The sequence below is a fragment of the Cricetulus griseus genome (genome assembly GCF_003668045.3).
Source record: "Cricetulus griseus strain 17A/GY chromosome 1 unlocalized genomic scaffold, alternate assembly CriGri-PICRH-1.0 chr1_1, whole genome shotgun sequence".
NCBI lineage: Eukaryota > Metazoa > Chordata > Mammalia > Rodentia > Cricetidae > Cricetulus > Cricetulus griseus.
Window position 1 is genome coordinate 69,952,535 of NW_023276807.1, and position 22,544 is coordinate 69,975,078.

The following is a 22,544-nucleotide window of genomic DNA, read 5'->3' on the forward strand; positions in this document are numbered from 1 at the left end:
TTACATGGCACTCCTATCTAAGGAGGTCAGATGGTACTCAGGCCATTCCCAGGCCTGAGATTCTTGTGTCCAGGAGACCTCTGGTTCCTATGGTCATGTTTAAGTAGGCTTGTGTGAAGAAATGCCTTGGGCCAGTCTGTGTAGTTTCCATGGGATAATAAATGGCAGGCTATGGAGGAGCTCAGTAGAGCCTGAAGGAAAACCGCTTAACTCAATGGAAGTGGTCTGTTGTGTGGATGTGGAATTTACGGGAAGACCTCCACAGAGGAGGTGGACCATCTCTAGAGCAACCTTCTATCTATCTGGCTGAAGAACTGTCACCCATATTATCTGTCAAGTCAGCATAGACCTCTATGCCTACCAGCCTTGACTCTCTTTCCCTGGCCACAGATTCTTCTCATGTTGTCACTGGGTCTCGTCTCTCCAGCACTTGATTCTGCCTTTTCTCTATAGTCCCAGGTAGCTGCATTTTCTGCTGCTCCTGTATGTGTTGCCACCTTATGGAATGGGGGGAAAGGTGTAGTAGGGGTTCATTTTCTTTGGAAGATGAGGTGAGGGTTGAGAGGTCCTTGGTCCATCACAGTGAGTGGAATAGAGAGAGACCATACCTGGCACCTCACTCTGCTTTGGATGCTGTAACCAAACACCATAGGCTGGGTGATGTATAGTAGAATTATACTACTCACAGTCCTGGAGTCCATGATGGAAGATGCGAATGACTCTGCTGCCTTCTGAGGGTGTTGTGATGGATGTGTGGAGCCTTGTTGCTTGTATCAGTGCATGGTAGAAAAAACATGGGGTCCCCCTCTTTATGACATCACTAACTCCATTCAAGAGGATAGGACCTTTAGGAAGCGTCCATCTACCAAAGTGATTCCTCTAAATACAGTATTAAGTTTCAACTTACTAATTGGGGGGTGGGGTGGGGCAGAACACTGATAATTAGATCATAGAATGGGCTGCCACCTTTCTGAGGGAGAGCTTACCTGCACTGTCTCTGTTGTAGAAAATGGGAGATGCCTGAAGCTGCATGCTCATCTCAGACAAGCACCTTTAGGAGGTCCCAGAGCCTCGGTGTTTCCATGGGTGGCGGCTCTCTTTCATATATACAGGACATGGTTTGCAATCCCATTGTCATTGTCACCTTTGTTTAGGAAGGTTTTTCTCCCTACAGTTCCCTGTTCATCGAAAGTGCTATAGAATGATTTAATTACTAAAACAGCACCTATCTGCAGAGATTTAGGATGGGGCAGGTTTCTGTAAGTGCTAGAGTCTGTAACCTGGGACCCATCTCTCACCCGCCCATTTATCTGTCAGTTTATTCAGCAATTAATGATGGACAGATATTCCCTGTGTGCCAAAGACCATCCTGGAGTCTTGGGAAGATGGGATTTTATAAGGCCTTTCAGTTTCAAGGGAGTGACAGAATTATAGTGGGCAGGTACTATAGGGAAGACATGTGAGAATTTAGAATGTTCTCATTCTGGAAGTTGCTGCATGATGAAAAACATTCAGATTTTGCCTGCTGTTAAAAAAATGACCCTTGGATGACCCTTTTTTCTACAACAGAGACAGTGCAGGTAAGCTCTCCCTCAGAAAGGTGGTACACCATTCTATGGTCTAATTACCAGTGCTCTGCCCCCCAGTTCATACAAATGAGACATTAGAAAATTCTCCATGACTCCCTTGAGAATACAATCAGTATTTTCTTTAGTTTTTTTGTTTATAATACTCGATATTTCACCTTCATCAAACTTGGCAATGTGACTTTAGGCATCATTGTGTGTGGAGTGACCTTTGCAGGGAGTGGACTTCGCACCATGTCTCCTCCCCACTGCAAGGTGGCCTTCTGGGAGCAGGAAATGTTATCTACCAGACAAGGAAACCCAGCACCAGTGCCACATGTGCAGAATGGAGCTTCAGAAAGACGTGCAGATCAAAATCAACACACCTGCTTTACATGCCACAGAGAGAATTTCAGAAAACCAAGTGGAAAAGTAACCGGCATTCTTGTCTTGCAACAGCTTCTCAGCTCAAGCAAGTGGCAGCAGCTCTCCATCAGTAAAGGCAGAAGGAGCCCCGGCATTCTATCAGGACTCTTCAGGAGTTATTGTGGCCATAGCAAGATGAACTTACTGAACTTGTTAATGGAAGCCCGACCACAGGGGTCCTGTTGTGTGTGTCTGCTCCTCCAGGCACCACGTGAGCTCTTTGTCTCAATGAAGTAAAATGTGTCCCCCAAAATAGACTCAATGTCTTCTCAGAACCCATGTGCCCAGCTTCTTTGTTTGTTAAAATCTTAAAGATCAAAAACTCAAATTGAACTTGGTGTTAGTCTTTTTTTCTCTGTAGAGCTTTGGCCCTCCTTTAGAATATATCAATAATCTCATTCTTTTTCATTTCTTTAGACATTATGCACCAAATGGTGACAACAGTAGAATGTGAGCCTGCTGGCTGCCTTCTTTGAAGCAGTCCATGTTCCCTGGGGCTTTGGAGCAAGTGAAGGCAGCACACATGCCTGGGGGTGGGGGGTGGGGCACTGCAATGGTTAAACTCAAAGGCAGTGAGGACATGGGGGGCCTCAACAATGGGATGAATGCATTACTTATTCATCTTTAATTATTTTTCTGTAAGAAACTCCAACCATTATGATGTCCTGGTTCACTGCATAAAACCCAGATGACAGTCCTCTGGTATTGGAGCACACACCAGTGACATTTAAGTATAAATACACTTCAAACACCCTGGAGAATGATCTGAGAAATTAAAACAGATGACAGATGTATGACAGGTTTCTAATAAAACTCACCCTTTGAAACTACCATCTTTAAGGTGTACAACGCTGGCTGGATTTTGGAGACATTTGTGGAAGCCATCACAATGGAACCTCGCAGGGGTCTGAAGAACTTAGGCAAAGTGACAGAGTATAAAAGTGATTCTTTCCACACTGAATCTTGGCTCCCACAGTGCTCTGCCATCTAAGGGGATCATTGTCACACAAGGGGACACCTTGCAGAGCAAGCCATTGTTCATTGAAGAATTTATATGATAGTCATTTCTTATGAATAGTGAAAGAATGAGGGTGGACAGGCTGTGCTTAAGCTTTTGAAACGGCCAATTTCCCGTTCTGCACTGTACAGCCCTGTGTGTGCCCCTAGGCACAGTTTGAAAGATGAAATAAGTTTACACTAAAATTTACCTGGAACACAGTTTTAATTTTCCTCCCTGGCCAATTTAAGAATGCTTTTTAATGAGAATTGGAATTGAAATCAAATCCATTATCTCATTGTCAAAAACTTGCAGCTATAAGTTGGTGGGATCGGATTACAGTTCAAAGTGTAGGAGCAGGGTGAGCTGAGCCACTGTGGGACATCATAATTAACAACCTCAGATGTGTGTGTGTGTGTGTGTGTGTGTGTGTGTGTGTGTGTAAGTGTGTAAGTGTGTAAGTGTGTATATGTATATGTGCATGTATATGTGTATATGCATATGTGTGTGTGTGTGTGTGTGTGTGTGTGTGTGTGTGTGTGTGTGTTCACATGTGGATGTGCATGTGGAGGGCAGACGTCAGCCTTTTGTGCTGTTCCTTTGTGGAGGCCACCATTTTCTCGTTCTTTTTATTCATGGTCTCTCACCTAGTAGGTTATCTGACCAGTGAGACCCAGGGACCTCCAGCCTCTGTCTCCCTAGAACTTGGGTTATTAGCATACACCACCACACCAGACTTCTTTTGTGCAAGTCCTTATGCTTGTGCGGCAAGCACATTACCTGCTGATCCATTTCTCCAGCCTCAGCCTTGGGCCTGTATGGACATGTGGCTTGAGCTTGATACACAGCTGGAATCTGACCGACATTGAGTTTTGGCGGAACTCTAGCCAGCATCCAAAGCTAGGAAATTTCTAATATATTATTTTTGTCGAAACAAAGTAATTAATATTTCTATGTGAAATCCTTTCACCAATTTTGGATTTTAATTGGTTGTTACTTTTAGTGAGTAGATTTATGTAATCATAATTTTACTAAATTAGATACCACTACTTAATAGTAATGAGGTATTTTTTCCACTCTGGAAAATATGTTTTAAGTCATCTTAACCCAATATAAACATTTTGATAGCAGTTTTTAGAGCCCCCTCATAAATAATTAAAAAAAGAAATAGAGTAGGTAGTGTTTGAACATAGCATCATAATTCTTACCAATTATATTGTTAAACATAAGGTTGCAGGCCTAATAATATATCATAATTCATACCTTTCGTTGCAACTGTGTGTAACTGAATATTGCTTGTGTAAAATAATGGTCAGGACTGCACTATGCAGAATGCTGCCTCTGTGTACTTACAGTGCTACCCTCATTACAGAGCTGTGCTGAGGACACACAATGCACACAAAGAACTAGACTAGTTTTCAGTGATTATGACTGGTAATTATGAATATTGTGGCTCTAGTGCTGGTGACTCTGCCCATATCCCTGCCATGTAAATCCCATAGTCTCAAGTATACACAGCAACGAGTGTACATGCCATCTCTCTCTGTAGCCAAAAAGCAGTCAGCCAAACACAGATGGCCTCACATGCTGATGGTGGAATTGGCAATTGCACTTTACAAGGGGTTGGCCTTCTGGCCTCTAAAGGTCAACTTGTGGCCCCTGGAGATACTGGCTAGCCCTTGCTTTCTGATGCTCACAGTACTGTAGTGGTTGAGCACCTTGGGTTGTACAGGTCTCCAGGCTGCACAAGGCTGAGGAGAAGGTAGTGTGATTTAGATCACACATGGCTCATGGACCCATGTCCAAGTAAGGTCTCCCTACGGTGGCCTTGTAACATAATCTCACACAGTTGTGTATCTGAAAAAAGGCACTTGCTTTGAAGGTTTTAAAGCTACACTTAATGTAAGAAGTTGACAATGTCAGGGCATTAAGTCATAGTGCCACCCTGGCATGATAGAAATGAAAGGTGATATTTTGAGGGGCTTCTTTAAAACTCTGAACTGTGATTTCAGCATTAATAGAAGAATGACCTTATGGGTGTCTGTGAATGCCATGAACTGAGCTTCTGAGTGTTCTCCAAGTTGACACACTGCAGCTGAGATCTTAGTGTGTGAGGAAGAGAACCTTGGGGGACGGCAAGGTCATGACCCTGTGAAAGACACCCCAGAAGCTTTGTGGATTCTCTCCCTTTTCTCTACCATATGGCTATCAGCAGACCAGCCATTTCCCTTCACCAGACATCTGCTTTCGAGAGAGCCCAGAGCTTGGCCTTTCTGGTGGACATCAATAGCTCTGAGAAGAGGTATTTTCTGTTCTGTTTCCTTAGGGTAATTTTCTAGACAGCCCAAAGAAGGCAGTTCATATCGGTAATAGGTACCACATCAATACAGTCTGAGCCTTACACACAGGAACAACATTGGTGGTTCATGCTCTGTTCTGTGTGGGGAGCCATCCCAGATTCCAATTTAACCCAGATCACTGAGAGTCTACAATGTATCAGGACTGGTAGAGGCTTATCGCTGAGGAGCTAGCTCCTTCACAGCCTGTGGGCTGGATCCAGAGAGAATGTGAAAAAATGACAGGGGAGCTGTTTGGGTCTGCTCAGGGGCAGCCGAGCACCTCCTTGACTGTTGGAGGACAATGGGATGAGCCATGATGCTATATTCTGCCTGCTCTGCTGTCCTGGAGGGGCTGTGGCCCCCAGGTGAGCTCATTCTTAGATAAAATGAGTGGCTGATCCTTGAGCATTCCTTTCAAGGGCAAAGCCACAAATACAGAGCCTTCATTCCCACTATTCCCTTTATTGCAGGGCCAGCTGTATTCAGAGCCACAGACAGGGCCCAGGGTGGTCAGTTGTGGGTTGCTTTAGTGTCTTGCTTGCTGTGGCTCTGTGGCTCACTCCTAGATTATTTTTAACACAGTGTACCCTCTTTGTGCTAGCAGATGTCTCTTTGGGAAGAAAGGTGGGGTGAAGGTACTACATTGCTCCTACATAGCTGATCAGGAGACAGGAATCCATAGAAGACAGCACTGACCACAAATGGCAAAAACAATAGGACACGGTTGCACCCTTTTATTGGCACAGTAGCTCTGCAACAGCTGAAATGAATAAAGCGGTCCAAGTGGCAGGTGGCTGGTGGAGCCACTGCTCAGAACTCACTGACAGTGGGCAGAAAGACATGGAGAAGGATGGCCATCGCACGCACAACAGCGGGTTGGGCACACAGCAGGGGAATCATGCAGTGTTCCTAGGGAGGGCAGTGCACTGCTCCATCCCGTGAGGCTCAGCCTGCTTATCAGTACTGTTGAAACTCTTGTGTCACCAGCTAGGAACTTGAAGCCATATGTTTTAAACCATAAACATCCTGTCATCTATGCCAAGCTGAGGGGTTGGGTGGGGTTGAAGCTTAAGCAATCAATGAAGGCCAAAGCCACATGTACCCAAGGGAAATGCTGGGTGTGGAAAAGAGCAGAGGAACATGAAATATAAACTCTAGTTCTCAACCTGCATTCCTGCAGGGGTCAGCTAAAGCCAAGGCTACACACAGTCCCCGGGCCTTGAGGGGCTTTGGGTTAAAAGTAAGTATGTGGAATTAAAAAAAAAAATACCTAGAAATGACTTTTTTTAAAATCTGCATTTTGAAGAAAGGGAACACACCAGTTGCATAAAGTTATAAAATACAGTAATAAACATGTAAAACAATCATTGAGTTTGTACTTCTAATGACACACAAACACCTACAAGGAAATGAAACATACATCCTATGTGCTGCACCTTAGGAAAGCCACTGGTGGGATAGTGGCTAAATGTGGAGTGTTCTAGAAACAGCTGCCTGGAGGACTTGTCCCCACTGCTCTGCCCTCCAACCTCGTCCACATGCTTCCTCACCTCGCTAGCTATCAGGGAGCAGTGTGGCCCTAAAAATCAGTGTGTTGCCAAGAAATGGAGAAGGAACCAATGAGCACACACACACACACACACACACACACACACACACACACACACACACACACACACACAGGAGGTCTTGGGTAGTTATCATTAGTGTCCTGTGCTTTTGTGGAGATGCCTGGAGAGGAGACATCAGGCATCAGAAGGCAGCCTCCTGCCCTGTGCCTGCAGTCACTGGACAGCTCATTCAAGTGCCACAATCTATGTCGTGTCAGATACTGCTGTCCCAGAGTTGGGAAGGCAGCCTGGTACAGGAGCCCCCCTCAGGCTTCTTTAGGAGCGTGGGCTTCTTGCAGGGTGGCGGTGGAGGTACACGGGGCTCCGGGTGCTGCAGGGCATCCTGCCAGCCTTCTCTGGCCTCGCAGAGCTTCCTCCTCCAGTCCAGCAGCTCCTGAAGAGCCACACTTTCATTCTCAGAGAGCCTCAGCTGATGGATAACCTGCAGCAGAAGAGAAGAAGCAAGGTAGCTGCAGAGGTGGTGACAGACTATGACAGCATTGCCAGGGTGTGGATGAAGGGCAAGGCTGGGGTACAAAGAGTCAATGGCCTTCCAAACCTCCAGCTGCAAGGCCACCAGAAACAGTATGAATCCAGGGAGTCAGAAACGGTCCCCTGCAGATGGTGACATTGTCATCAGGAGCTACACAGAGTGGTTCTCATGGACCACGCCTCTTGACAGCAGGAGAGGAAGCAGCGTCAACCTGCCCTGCGTCCCCTGAGTTCACAAACACTCCTGTGCCAGCTTGTATTTTCTCTTGAATTCTTCCCTGGATTTGCTTCTAGAATCAAGACTTCTCAAGCTTTACCCCATGGTGGGAGCCCCTTATCCATCTGTGCACACAGTCAGCAGGCACACGTGACTATCAAGGTGACACGTCCTATCTCAAGCACATACAGTAGCTCCAGGACAGATTCCCTACGCAGGACAGTTGATTAAACTGGGCCACACTGGTACCAAACCAGTTCCCAAACATGGGTGTAATAAGAGACAGGCAATAACATGCTGTTCACTGGAGGAAGGCTAGCTGTGACTAGAAGACACTTGCCACCTGCTGCGGTCAGTGTCTAGCCACATCATCCATGTAGGACAATGAAGCAGAGATATTTGTATAGGTCCTGGGCACTCTCTTGGATGGTGAAGCCTGTTTTTGTTTTTCTTTCTTTTTTTTTTGTTTTTGTTTTTTGAGACAGGGTTTCTTTGTGTAGCTTTGGAGCCTATCCTGGCACTTGCTCTGGAGACCAGGCTGGTCTCAAACTCATGGAGATCTGCCTGCCTCTGCCTCCCGAGTGCTGGGATTAAAGGTGTGTGCCACCAACGCCCGGCTGTGAAGCCTTTTAACACAGGCACTGCCCCAGCTTTGTAGGACAGTGCTTAAGATGCAATGGTATTAGTTGCTTCCACTTGGTTTCCAATGGTTCCTGAAAACTGACCCTTGGCTGCCCCAACTTCAGCCTGGGTACATGGGGAGAAAGGTTATTTTGCTAGGGGCATCTCTTTTCTGCCAGCAACTGGAAATCTATTAGTCAGATGATTACAGACACCATGTTCTGGCTATTCTAACATGAAATTTTTTTCTTTTAAAAAAAGAATGAAATACTAGAAGCCAGAGAGACAGTCCTGGGGGACAGCTGGGAGAAACCAGAAGGTGGTTCATCCCATCTCCCAGGCCCCAAAATGCCTTGCACCGCTTCCACCTTTTCTAGAGAGCAGAATTCAGTCCAACATGCAATGTGACTGTGATACAGAGATAGTTGCCTAGAAAGACAGACCTCACCAGCGGTCCTTGCCCAAGCCTGCACTCACACCCAAGGGGGCTGTTTATCCACGCAAGGAGATCATGAAGGTCAGATCTCTATTCAGAGTCTCTATGTACAGCTCAGCGGGTGGTGGAGGGTCCTTATTAGCAGAAGAAATTTCCTAAATGAGTGGATATCACATAGTATATGATCACTGGGGTGGCGGCAGCACCTCATTGTGGACATCTCTGGGTCCCTGGACTCCTCTGACTGTCCCACCACCACCATAATCTCAACACATCTGTAGAAAAGGTCCCCAAAGCAGGATGGACCCTGGGTATTCCTGCCAGTCTCCAGGATGACCCACACGTGGCATAATTCTGCAGATGGTGTCTGGGAAGGCAGGCTGCTTCTCCCCACCATGGAATGAACCAAGAGTTAGAGGGAGATGCCATGGAGTCTGGATTCTCAGGGGAGCTGCACTGAGAAGGGAAGAGGGGACTGAGAAGTAGATATGATCAAGATATATTGTATATGTGTACGAAATTTTCAAATAATAAAAAAAATGTGCTCATATTTAAAGGAACTACAATGAGAGCAGATGCTGCCTTCCTAACAGAAATGCAGGTAGGCAGAGAGCAAGGAAATATGGATAGTATTCCAACTGAGAGACAGCCTTCAAAACTCAGAGTGAATTAAACACGTTACACATACACACACACAAATCCTCACATATCTTGCATTAACAGAAACACAAAAGGAAGGTTTTTGTTTATATAGGAAGAAAGTGACCACAGATGGAAAAAAAAGTAAAACTGAAGGCTCAGAAATACCATAAGTAGCAAGCCTACAGGTAATCATTGACTAGGTACTTGGACTGTCTTCTAGACTGCAAGTCACACACAAAACACACAGGTCTCTGTCAGCAGTAACTGCACAAGCCAGAGGGATTAAGGAAAGGTTAAAGACTTAGTTCGAGAAATGTCAGAAAAGTGACATAGCAATAAGATATGCTAGAATGTAGAGTGAAGCACACATATCTCACCCTCTGGTCAAACCACTAAACCAACCTTCCTAATGCTGTGTCCCTTTTAATACAGTTCTTTATGTAGTGGTGGCCCCCAATCATAAAGCTATTTTGTTGCTACTTCATAACTGTACTTTTGCAACGGTTATGGATTGTAATGTAAATATCTGCTATGCAGGCTATCTTAGATATGGAACACCTAGAGAGGTCATGACCTGTCACAGGTGGAGAACTACCACAGAGGAACAGAAACAGTGTTTAAACTGGGAATTAAAAGAAAAGGAAGAAGGTAACAAGTGCTCACTGTATCTATGAGAAAGCCAGGTAAGGCAAGGTTGTCACAGAGACACATGCCTAACAAAGAGTCAAATTCAAAACCCCAGCCAAAGGAAGCATGTCTCCACTCAGCAGATGCCACCGGGCTTCCCAGTGGCCGTGCCCTCTTTCTCTCTGTTCCAGGCACAAACACCTGTCTATATTTCCACTAAAGTGTGAGCTCTTTCTCAGCATGTTCCAGGACAACCAAAAAATTGCCAGATGTTAAATCTCCAAAAGGAACAGCTTTGAAGTTGGCAGCATACACGGCAGCACACAGGTGCCTGTCTCCACGGTGACTCTAGGCAGTTGCTGACACCAGTGAGACATGTTGGGAGGGAATTTAACAGAAAATGTCCCAAATCTCCTGCTTGAGTCATGGTGTCTTCTCTTGTGAGTTCCTATGTGTGTGTTCATGTGTATGTATGCTGTATGTAGACAAGTGTATGAGAGAGAGAGAGAGAGAGAGAGAGCGAGAGAGAGAGAGAGAGAGAGAGAGAGAGAGAGAGAGAGAGAGAGAGAGTGTATGTGAAGGTTAGAGGTCAGCCTCAAACATTGTTTCTCAGACACCATCTCCCTTGTTTTTTTAAGGCAGTCTCTCACTGGTCTGGAGCTTGTTAAGGAAGCTAGGCAACCCCAGGGACTCAGTTGTATCTGTCTTCCCAGCCCTGGGATTACAAGCAGATGCCATGTGTATCAATTTTCGTTTGTTTTTAATGTGGGTTCTGGTGTTGAACTCAGCCCCTTATGAGTGCACAGTAAGCATTTGCCTGACTAATATTCCCAGTCTTTGTCTTTTTTGAGGGGGAGGGGGTAGTTTTCTCTTTTGAAAGCTTTTCTGCATTTACTAAAAATACTCAAATTCCCAAGAACATTATAAAATGTGGAGCTTATGCACACAAACCATTAGCAAGCTTCCTTAATGAGGCTATCGATGGTTAGGAGGGTCCAGAGGAATGTTATCTTGAAATCAACAGGCAAAGAGCTTTCGGTGGTTCTCTGACATGCGAAGGTCTGACTGGGGCTTCCAACAATCAGCTCGGGCTCAGTATAAACCCTTTCTTTGGAGAACAGCACAGGACATTCCTTAGCTTCTATTTTAGAGGTTAGGGAAATTTATTAGGCATAAAAGGAGAGCTGGCAAAGAGCTGCATAAGGGATGCCAGAGTGCCGGCATTATTGTTCTTCATTATAAAAATACCCATGATCAGGAGTATGTCTAAATGGCAGTTAGGCATTCTGAACCAACTTTGACACAGAGGGATTTCAAGACTATGATCTTCAGAAGCTTGCCCCTGAAGGGAAACACTCTGGGGCTAATAACATTTAATCTGCTTCATTTAGACCTATTAAATTTATTAGATTGCAAAACCCATGTATCATGGTCTCATAGGTGATAAAAGGGCTTTGGCATCTCAGAATAACAAGCCAGTGCCGTTATGTACCTCCCGTTCAGTCCAGTAGAGCATAAGCAAAGTGTTTCGAATACCACCCAGTGTCACAGAAATACCTGTACTAGTGTCTGTCCACCTTTGCAATCTTAGTTCTATTGGTAACACACATAGATTCTTTTACTGCCATTTGATTTTTCCCAGATAGGTTGAATGTTATCATTAAGAGGAAAAACTGATTTTGGTAACAAAATCACTATTTTGCTTCTGGAAGTGAATCATTTCATTTTAGAGAGAGAGAGAAAAAAAATCACGGGCGGTCAGGGGTGCTGCCACAGCTGGGCTCAGGGTCAGCTGGCTTGACAACAGGTGTAATTCACCATTTATAAGAGAGAAGTCACCCTTCCTCAGCTTCCCCCTCTGGAAAATGTTAACCAGAGAGGAGTCAGCAATTACAGGCAGGAGGCCACTGTTACCCCAAGGCATAAAAGGCACCTCTCTCATTTAAATGCTTGGAGCCCCTGGGGCAGTCCTGGGCTCTACAAACACAACACATGCCCTGACTTAAGGAAATGCCATGGATGCCTTACCATGATACCCACAGAACAGCTAGGCAAGAGAGGTTTGTTTGCTAGAACTCAGGTTTTAACTTGATAGAAGATTGCAGAGGATCTGGGTCTTAGGGGGATGGTTAGCTGAGCAACTGGAAAAGGGAAATGACACAGAAGCGGTTTTCTGGGGGCCTCTGCAGCTCTGTGTACATGTGTAACTCTGTGTACATGTGTAACTGTATACATGTGTAACTCTGTGCATATGTGTAACTTTGTGTACATATGTAATACTGTGTACATGTGTAACTGTGTACATATGTACTTCTGTACATATATAACTATGTACACATGTATCTGTGTACACATGTAACTATGCATCTGTGTAACTCTGTGTAGATATGTAACTCTGTGTACATATATAACCGTGTATATGTGTAACTGTGCACACGTGTTGCTGAAATGATCCTGGACTTCACTCTTCACAGGGATCATGAAGCCCTGGTGGATCTGGAGTTGGTCTTGAGTGGCAGCGAGGCCTGAAGAACTGCCCTCTGGAGAGTAGAGCCTGGGCTGGATGTTGCAGCTGGCCAGAGCTTGGTCACAGAATAGCTCACATTCATTTAACCAGCCAGAACAGGGTGAGGGGTGGTTGGGTGAGTGACATGCATAGGTGACTTGTGAAAATGGGGCATGAGCATAGAGTGGCTGTAGAGCCTTGGCATTGCTAGCTCCGGGACTTGGATAAAGTTCCCCAGAATTGCTGATGCCCAAACCAAACAACATCCAATGAAAGGGCTTCTCCCAGTAAATGGCCTTGGGGAGTGGATCAGACCCCCTCCTTTGTTAGGAAAGAGAATCTCTCCAGATATTGAGCCATGCTGGAGTCACAATGTAAGCATGATTTGGTTGTAGTTGTTTATGACAGTCTCAAATGTGATTTATAACCAAGGAAGGCACCAGGTGGTGGTGGCACACGTCCTTAATTCCAGCACTGGGGAGACAGAGGCAGGTGGATACAAGGGGTCTTCAGGTCTCATGAGGCCTAGTACTCCTGCATCTGTTTGCTCATTTTCAGCAGCTTCCTGCCATGCTGTAACAGAGTTCTGTGGAGTGAGCTAGGTAGATTGCTCAAATCTCCCAAACTTCTTATAAAAGTGTATGTCTTTGGACAAAGCTAATTACTCTGAAGGAGTAATTGGTTTCTGAGGTTTTTACCTTAAGTCTTTCATTTCAAGGATAAAAATAATCTTTGTAAATAATTCAGATGTGAAGTCATATTGCTGTTCATTCATCTCAAAATTGATTTTCCTATTGACTATTTACCCAAAGGTGAAAGAGGCATGTGCTGACATTTATGGAGATTGAAAGAAGACAGTGCCCTGGGTGTCCCAACAGTTAACAGTTCAGATTAGATGCAAATCTTATTTCTACCCACTGCTAACAAGACACTGGAAGAAATAAATGAGAAAATGAAATTTGAAAAATAGACTATGAAAATCAAGGTATGCTTAAGTGAATCTTAAAGATGTGGCTCAAGACAGGTGAGGGGATAAACAAAGGCTGTGTTTTGTAGTTATTGCTTGTTGGTGTCTCTGAGGGAGCCTCACTCTGGCCATCTGGTTGACTTGGAAAAGCTATGTCTCTCAGGCTGATCTCAAACACACAATCTTCTGTCCTAAGCCTCCCAAGTAGTTGAGGTTGTAAGTGTGAGTCCCCATGCTCCATTGGAAAGTCTGTGGTTATTGTAGTATGTATGTCTCTATTTCTTAAAATATAAAACAAAGCAAACAGACAAACAAAACAAAAACTGCATCGTAAAGTAGAAATGCTGTTTGTGCTTTGGTCTGAACAAAGTTTGACCCTCCTAATTTAGGAAAATTTGCCTGTGCATCAATCCAGTGACATTTACTCATGGGATTTAGTTCTTTTGTGGCCTCAGGTTTAAACACAGGGGAAGATGTTCCTTGTAAGGCACATTAAGGTGTTACTCACACCAAGTATGGCTGTTTCTAGACATTAGGGGTAGGCTCATCCTTCCACATCTGGACCATGTGACTTTCAGAAAAATCAAGAACTATTCCTAATGATAATAATTAGCAACACACACACACACACACACACACACACACACACACACACACACACACCACTTTCTGTGGTTTCAGTAGACATTTGTTTGCATTTGTTGCTGACTTTCTTCCATTAAGTTATAAGTTAAGAATAAAGCCTGTATATTTTCTCATGTCAGTTGAAAATGATGAAATCCAGGACTGAGGATAGCATTCTGTGGCAACACTGTTTGTCCCACAAGTGTTAGGACCTGAGTTCCAATCCTGAGGACCTCCTTGAAAGCTAGAAAGGCATGGGAGTTGCCCTGTATACTCAGCTATTGGGAGGCAGAGAAAAGGGATCCCTGGGATGAGCTGGCTAGTTAGACTAGCCAACTGAGGAGCCCTGGATTCAACTAAGACTCTGACTCAATAATAAGGTGGAGAGCTGTAGCAAGCTTTCTTATTGGACTATGTTTGAATAGCAAGCCCACAAATAATGATATGGAGGCTTATTATTATTTATGAAACCTTGGCCTATAGCTTAGACTTTTGCATAACTAGCTCTTACAAATTAAACTAACCCAGTTCTATTAACCTACATTTTACCATGTGGCTTTTTACCTTTCTTTCATTCTGTATGTCTGATTCCCCCTGTGTCTCCTTGTCATCACCTCTGCACCTCGATTATCTCCTCCTTCTTTTCTCTATCTGGAAGTCCCACCTTACCTTTTGCCTAACTATTAGCCATTCAGCTCTTTATTAAGCCAATCACAGCAAATATTTTCACACACACAGTGTATAAATATCTTATAACAGAAATCAATTGAGGACAACCTGTCATTGTCAACTTTCATGATCCACTACATACAGGCATACACATGCACACATATCCACACATACATGTTCACCTACACATGGGAACATGCATACACACATTCACACACACCTCACACATCCAAAAGAGGATAAAGTAACACAACAAACACTTATGATCAATGGTACAGACCTAGTGAATATTTATAGTGATGGCCTATTATTGTTATGTGTCTTAGACCCAGGGAAAGAATGGAAAAGTTTAACTCTGTTAGACTGGAAACATATACCAAAAAAGCAAAAGTCTGTTAAAAGCCCCTTTAAGACATTTTCTTGGAATGGTAAGAGAGTCATTACAAGTCAGAGGAGCCTGAGGACAGTTAACCCAGAGCTCCCCTCAAAGTCTGGCTGTATTAGTGGCTTGTTCACAATCTTCCACAGCACTGCCCTCCTTCCCCTGCCTAACACACAAAGCCAAATGCTGGAGCCTATCAGGAGGCACTGGAAATTTTGGAAGAACAGATTCTTGTCTTGTCCTCCTCTTTTCTCACAGATTGTATATTCAGTCAGGCATACATACACTCAACATCCCTAGTATTATGTTTCTGTTCCCTGCAATGGTGCCTGTTTGCACACAAAACACCTACTGCTTAATGAAATCCCCGTGCCCTAGGCTTGTCTCTGTGTGTTAGGTTCACATTATCATTCTAGTAACCACTTTCAAGCATCGGAGAAAATCTGGTTAAATATTACCAGCATCCTTCATAGACACAGAATTCATCTTTAGATGCTAAAGCCACTCAGCTGTAAGTGCAAAATAAGAATGCAAATCCAGATACACAGGGTTTAGTCAACCTTTCCAGGCTGTGGTTACATTATTTTCTAGGAGGTTTCCCTTCCCATCAATCAATTGACAAATATATCTAAGTTCTTGCAAAAATGGAAGGATCTGTGGTTTATTCTGTAAAACTTAGCAAATATGCCCCATCTCCCTCCAGATGCCTCATGAAAAAAAAATAAAGGCATAAACACATGTGCATTTGACAAGCCAAGGTGTGTGGAAGAGGCACACAGAGAGATCTCAACAATAATTTATCAGGGCTAGAGAGATGCCTTAGTGGTTAAGAGTGCATGCACCTTGTACGGAGAACCCAGTTCAGTTTCTAGCAACTGTGTCATCTACAACTTCATCTCCAGAAGACCAATGTGTTCTTAAGGCAACATGAAGATTGGGGTTGTAGGGTTTGAGCTAGATTGGAAGGATGGGAAGGCCATTTCGGTGGAGGAGTGTAAACCATGGTGCACATGTATTGCTCACACCTGTCTTCCAATGGTGAAACCACAGAAATGTGAAAGCCCTATTCACCGTGGAATGGCACATCAGATTCAGTTTTGGCAAAACAACAGAACTACGAATGAGGAGGTAAAGAGGTAAGGCTCAAGCAAGTGAGGGAGGGCAGCCAGAACCAACAGGGCCCCATCCACTGTCCTCAGAAGACAGAAGAAGGGAGACAGCCTACTTCCCTGCCCCCACCTTAATGCATTAGCTGGTCTCTTCATCTGCAGTTTTCAAGGCATGGCTGACCAGTTTTGAGGAAAGTCAACACAAATCCAATCATCAAAGGCATTTTTACAGCTAGCCTCCTTCCTCTCTCAAGGCACATTGTAACTGTGGGAATTCCAAGTTCATGTAATAAAGAAGCAGAAATCACTTCTCCCCAGCTGCCCAGAACCTGCAGCTCTGGCTCGCCTCCTCTGGATGCTCCTTCCACCAGGAGCAGATGGCATTGTTGGCTTCCTGGCTGGTGTGTGCTTGATACCACTTTCTGGGTACCCTGACTCACAGCCTTCACAGAATACCTGCTCTATAATGGTCCTGGCCTCCTGCTTCTCCATGTTTATACTGCTTTGGTGGATTATCCATTTCACCTAAATACGGCTTAGTGCTTGCTCTCTCCTCTGTTGGAACTGGACTTGCAGAGAGGAAGGGTTGTAATTCTGCAGACCAAACTATTCAGTATACCAGGCTTGTGTCCAGCACAGTGGATCCTCTACGGACACTTGCTAGCAAATGGTGAATGAACAAATAAATCTCTAAATATACCATTTAATGCAATCTACAATAGTATATATAGACACACACACAGTCATGTCCCTTAAGCTGCAAAATATAATATGGATAAGTGCATTATTATATAACTGCATGATTATGATCAGCAGTAAAATACTGCATAAGGGATCTTCTGGATCCCTTCACGTCATGTGGCTTTCCAATTCCAGCCCTTCCAGGGCTTATGGTGACACAGAGTGTGAGTGTCCTATTTACTAAGTTTATTGGTGTATTTTTTTTTAACATGGACCTAAAGAAAAATATTTAATAAAGCTAGGGAATATTATGTCAATTTATTTGCCTTAATTCTTCTAGGACTGCCACTGGTTGACTATTAAATTGAGCTGGCAATTTATTGAGTGCTGGCTGGTGTGTGCTTTCAATACAAAAGTAATTAAAATGCAACAGTACTAGGCTGAGTGTGTGCACATCACACACACACACACACACACACACACACACACACACACACCCCTACCTTTCAAGAGGTACCCTCCCCAATACACACGTGCATATATACATACACACAGACACACATGTGCACATTTGTAAAGAAACAAAGCAGGTTGCATAACAGAGTGGTAAGCACAACACTGCAGAGGTAACTGCTCCACTTGCACAGAAGGGCACTCAAGGAAGCAATGTAAAGAATGATGATGTTGAAGAAGACTCTGGAAGGTTACAGCAAGCACAGAGGACATTTCTGGCAATGTTCTTAGCACTGACCCAGAAGCCAGTGCCAGCACGGCCTTAGGTTGAAAACACAGGGAGCAACTATTTTCTGATCAGAGAAATGAAAATTATCATCAGGGACACAGAATTAAACTGAAAGCCAGAGCAATTAGGTTCCTATGTTAAAAGAGAACATTAACTTGGCAGGTAACAAGAAGAAATTACTGTAAACTTTTTTAATATTAAAAGAGGTTTTTTTCTCAAACAGAATGACAAAAACGGAGACCCTGAGGTCGAGGGCTAATCACACTGAGCCTATCAACAAACTCCCATGGGTAGATGACTACAGAGGGTCAATACATGGAAAACCCACTACTGTGACACCTTCTCCAGGATTGCGGTTCAGCTAGAAGGAAATGCAAGAACACCCATTAGTGGAGTCAGGAAAGTAAACAGGCATATAAACTACATAGGGGAAGAAAAATGCAGAGAAGTGAAACAAAGAGAGTACCGGACCTCTTCTAGAGAGAACAAGGCAGAATGAGCTTAGTCAAGCCCACAGGAGGTCAGTGCAACAGAGCATCAGAGCACTCAGGAGCTGCATTGGGAGGGGTCAGCATGGTGACTGCCAAGACTCTAGTTAGCCCTCTCCAGCACGTGGTGTTTCTTTTCCTTTGATGGTACTGATTAGTTTCTGTCAATTCAGTAGGAGCCACAACCATCTAGGAAGAGGGGCCCTCAACTAATGAACCCCATCCCTCAGACGGACCTGTAGGCAAGTCTGTGGCTAATTGTCTTGATTTGTGCTTGAGGTGATTTGTGCCACCTGAGCTGGTGGTCCTGGATTGTGTAATGAAACAGGCTGAGGAAGCCATGGGGAGCCAGCCATAAGCAGCACTCCTCCATCGTCTTCTCGGCTTCAGTTTTTGTCTTGGGTTCCTTCTCTGACTTCCCTCGATGATTAGACTGTGATATCGATGCATAAGCCAAATAAACCCTTTCCTCCCCAGGTTGTTTTGGTGATGGTGCATTTACCACAACAGAAAGCAAACTGAGACAATGACTTTTGAAACCAAAGTGACAATACTACCCAGGAAGTTTCTAGGCAGGCAGATGGACAGGGGACAACTATGAAATAAAGGTCAGTTGTGGAGTGAAGAAGGGCTGACATGATTGGCCCCAGTAGACTAAAATTTGGTATGTGTGTATTCTAATCAGTGAGGCAACCACAAAAACACTTACAAGAATATGCAGGTAAGAAACCAGGAGGTAAATGTAAACAGAGGTTTAAGGGAATTTCAAATAATCTAAAAGAAGCCACCATAGGGAAACAGTGAAATGAGACAAAATAAAATCAACCAGTGCAGACAAACAGAAAACAAACAACAAAATGGATTCTACTAATCAGCCATATCAGTAACCACAAGGGGTATGTATGGTCGGTCAGAAAACTGTCAGGTTGTAGAAAAATAAATAAGATTCTTAACAATGCCACCTATAGTAAATCTAGGTTAAACAGAGGAGAAAATATATCCTGAGTAATGAGATGAATGTTTTATAGGAGGGGTGAAAGCTGTAGAAGTTGGGATGGTAGTCTTCACAGTCCCAAGAATCCTCTGGAACATCCTTAATTCTACCTTAATAGTGTGACTTGGGCAGACTAGGGATTGGGTCTTGTTGAATTTGTTTAGAAAATTAACTAGATGAAAAGATACACCTTCCAGGCAAGGATGGAAAGAATAATGGAGTGGCTGGCCCAGGTCCAGACAAGGAAACCTCACAAGAAGAAAGGTTCCCGAGTGAAAAGGACAGGGACATCATATCGAATTGACCCCTCATGACCCAAACCAGACCTTCTAGTATAGGAAGCAGACCAGGGAGACAATGGCAGGGTAGGCACTACTGTAATTAGACCTGGGGCTTATGTGATTTTTGCTCAATAACAGAGGGAAAATGAGAAAAAAGACAGTGGCTGGATCTGATTGCTGCTTCCAGGAAATTATGTATAGTCACAGCAGAGTATCCTCCCTCTTCCAGAATACTAGGAAGTTTCCCCAATCCAGGCCACACCCTGGGTGGGAGAACAAAACCCAACCATTTAAGAGAATAGAAAAAATACAAGGTACATTCTCAGATCCAAACAGGATCAACAAGAAATCAGTAACAGAGAGATAACAGGAAGTCTCTGAATATTTGGAAAGTGTACAACATTGGCCAGAGACAAAGTCCCAAGAGGAATAAGAGACTATTTTCAATTGAACAAAGATGTAAACAAAGCCTATAAAAGTTAACATGATGAAGCATGAAGCAAACAGAAGGAAATTGAAGACACTGTTTTTTATTAGGAATATCAGAAGCTGGTTTACACACATACAGAGACACAGAGATAGAGAGACAGAGACAGAGAGAGAGAGAGAGAGAGAGAGAGAGAGAGAGAAGAGAGAGAGAGAGAGAGAGAGAGAGAAAGAGAGAGAAGGGTAGCTAGCCAAATGATAAACCACAAATAATCAGTGGCTAGCCAGTAGGCAATCCACTAATAATCAACTGAGCAGGGACACAAAACAAGCAAAGTGTTGTCCACGTACAAAACTGAGAGCAGCACTATCCAGAATATATCAAGAATTTCTTACGTTTACATGATCAGGAAACACAGAGGCCTGTCAGGAAACAGGAAAAGAGCATATCTGGACACACAGCTCTGAGGGTCCATGAAAACAGAAACAACCAGGAAAACACAACTGTACTCAAGGCACATTTACCATATTAGCAAGAATAAAATCGTTAAACTAAGCATTTACCAGTGGAGAACACTTCCAGAGGTGAATAAATGGGCTTGAGCATTTTAGGGAGTGAAGTAGCAATAGAGGCCACTGTTAGGAGCATCCAGGCACAGACCTCAGCCTTCCATTTCTTGGGCCCCCCAGCAAGCTGTTTCCCCCTTATTAAGAATGAGAAGCATTTCCTAGGTGTGTATCCTGCCATAGTTGGTAACAGCAAAAACATGGGATGTTGCTTTTATAGTTTTCCATACCAAGTTGTCAAATTGTGGATGTGATCTCAGGAATTTCATGCCTATCTTTACTAAAATAAAACTAACTCGATTTGAGAAAAAGTCCAAGTGGAACAGACTGGCTCACACCTAACATCCTAGCCAGTCGCTGAGCATCACCATTTCTGCATCTTTGGTGAACTGAGGGCCAAGGCATAGCAGACACAGGACAATGGTAGCAGCTGTGTGCTTATGGAGGACACAGGCAAGGACAAATGGGACCTCTCACCTTAGGTGGCCAGGTAGTGAGACTGCCCCTAGGGCAGGAATGGAGCTGTGACCCTAGACCCTTCTTATCCCCTTGTTTGTTTCCTCTGAGGTTGCTGGGGAAAGCTAAAAGCCATGCTGGGTTGATAAGTGCGAGGGTGTGCCTGTCATCACTAGTTCCATGGGTCAGAGGGAACATCTCAGCCCTAATGCTTTCTCACTGAATCTGCAGCTGACACTCAGACTGAAACAGCAAAAAGACAGTAACATATTGAAATGAGGCAAAACACTGCAGCAACATCAATCAATCAATCAGTCAATCAAACCAGAAAAACAATTGCAGAATAATCTGCAGGAGTGATGTATTTATGCACATTGAAAGCATGCATAGTGTCAGCTTCGTTTTATGGGGACAGTGTGATTTATGGATTTAGTTGGCAAAGTGCAACTGCCAATGAGGGCCCTGCCCACTTTAGAGTGATGAGTCACTTCTGGTCTGGCAGGAGGGATGGGAGCACAAACTCCACTATTGATTGCTCTGAAAACACAGCTCAAAAGCTAACAAAGCAAAAATGCTAAGACTTATCAAAGTGGTGTGTTTTAACTAACCACTGAGCTTTAAACAAAATAAGTTCATAACATTCTGCAATGAAAAAAGTTTAAAAAGATCATAAATATGGAACTGAAGATATGGTCAGTGGGAAACAAGTTTGCTGTGTAAACATGAGGACCTGAATTCAAATTTGCAACCTGGCATGAATGGCTATGTGTATTTGTAACTTCACAACTGACAAGTGGCAACAAGAGGATTCTGCGGGACATGCTGGCCATTCAGCTCTAGGGTCAGAAGGAAACTTTCACAAAAAAAAATGAACAAAAGCTGGAGAGTGATATGGAAAGACACCAAAAGTGCTCCCTGCCGTGTGAGTGTGTGTGTTTGTGTGTGTGTGTGTGTGTGTGTGTGTGTGTGTGTGTGTGTGTGTGCATCTGGATGGGTGCACACACGTGCCTATCCATAACCCAACACACACACACACACACACACACACACACACACACACACACCCCACACCCCAGTTTCTTTCACATTCCAACTAGGTACTGGGTCCTTTGGATCCAATCAGTTCTCCTATGTGTTAGATGCCCACTCTTATGTTAAAGCTCAGCTGGTGTTTAGAATACTGACTCCAGAGAGATACCAGTTTTTGACAGGAGTGACAATCCTCTTTGGGAGGCCCTCTAACACGCTAGGCCACAGGCTGCTCATGTCATACATATCTTCTTTAATAATCTAAGATTAATCTATACCTGCAAGCTAACAGATCTGCAATTCTTATTTAGTTATTTTTTCTTCCCTTTTAGTTAAACATTCTAATACATTTCTGCAACTAATATTGTAATAATGTTTGCCAGGATTTATATACCAACACAAATGTGTCCTCAGTGGTATCACTGCTCCCTATACATATGTGTGGCTTGTTCTCCAACAAGGTCTGTTATTCTTTGCACACATTGTCACTCCTCTGATTTCTCATCCTTGTTCTTTAAAAAAAATCTTTACAGCTGAATTCACCTCATTGATAATAAATGATTAATATCTTAAATATAAAATACTATGAATTTTATCATATTCAAGTCACTCACAGAGAACAACACAAAAATACAAAACACAGAATTTACT

At 43.8% G+C, this 22,544-nt stretch overlaps 1 protein-coding gene across 1 annotated transcript in view; it reads right to left on the minus strand.

Annotated features, from left to right (window-relative positions):
• Positions 1-7,151: 7,151 nt before the first annotated feature.
• Positions 7,152-22,544, minus strand: part of Myo16 (myosin XVI) — a 319,471-nt gene continuing 304,078 nt past the window's right edge. The window contains exon 34 of the mRNA XM_027387882.2: positions 7,152-7,379. Within this exon, the coding sequence (XP_027243683.1) occupies positions 7,152-7,379 (228 nt within the window). The remainder of the gene's footprint in view (positions 7,380-22,544) is intronic.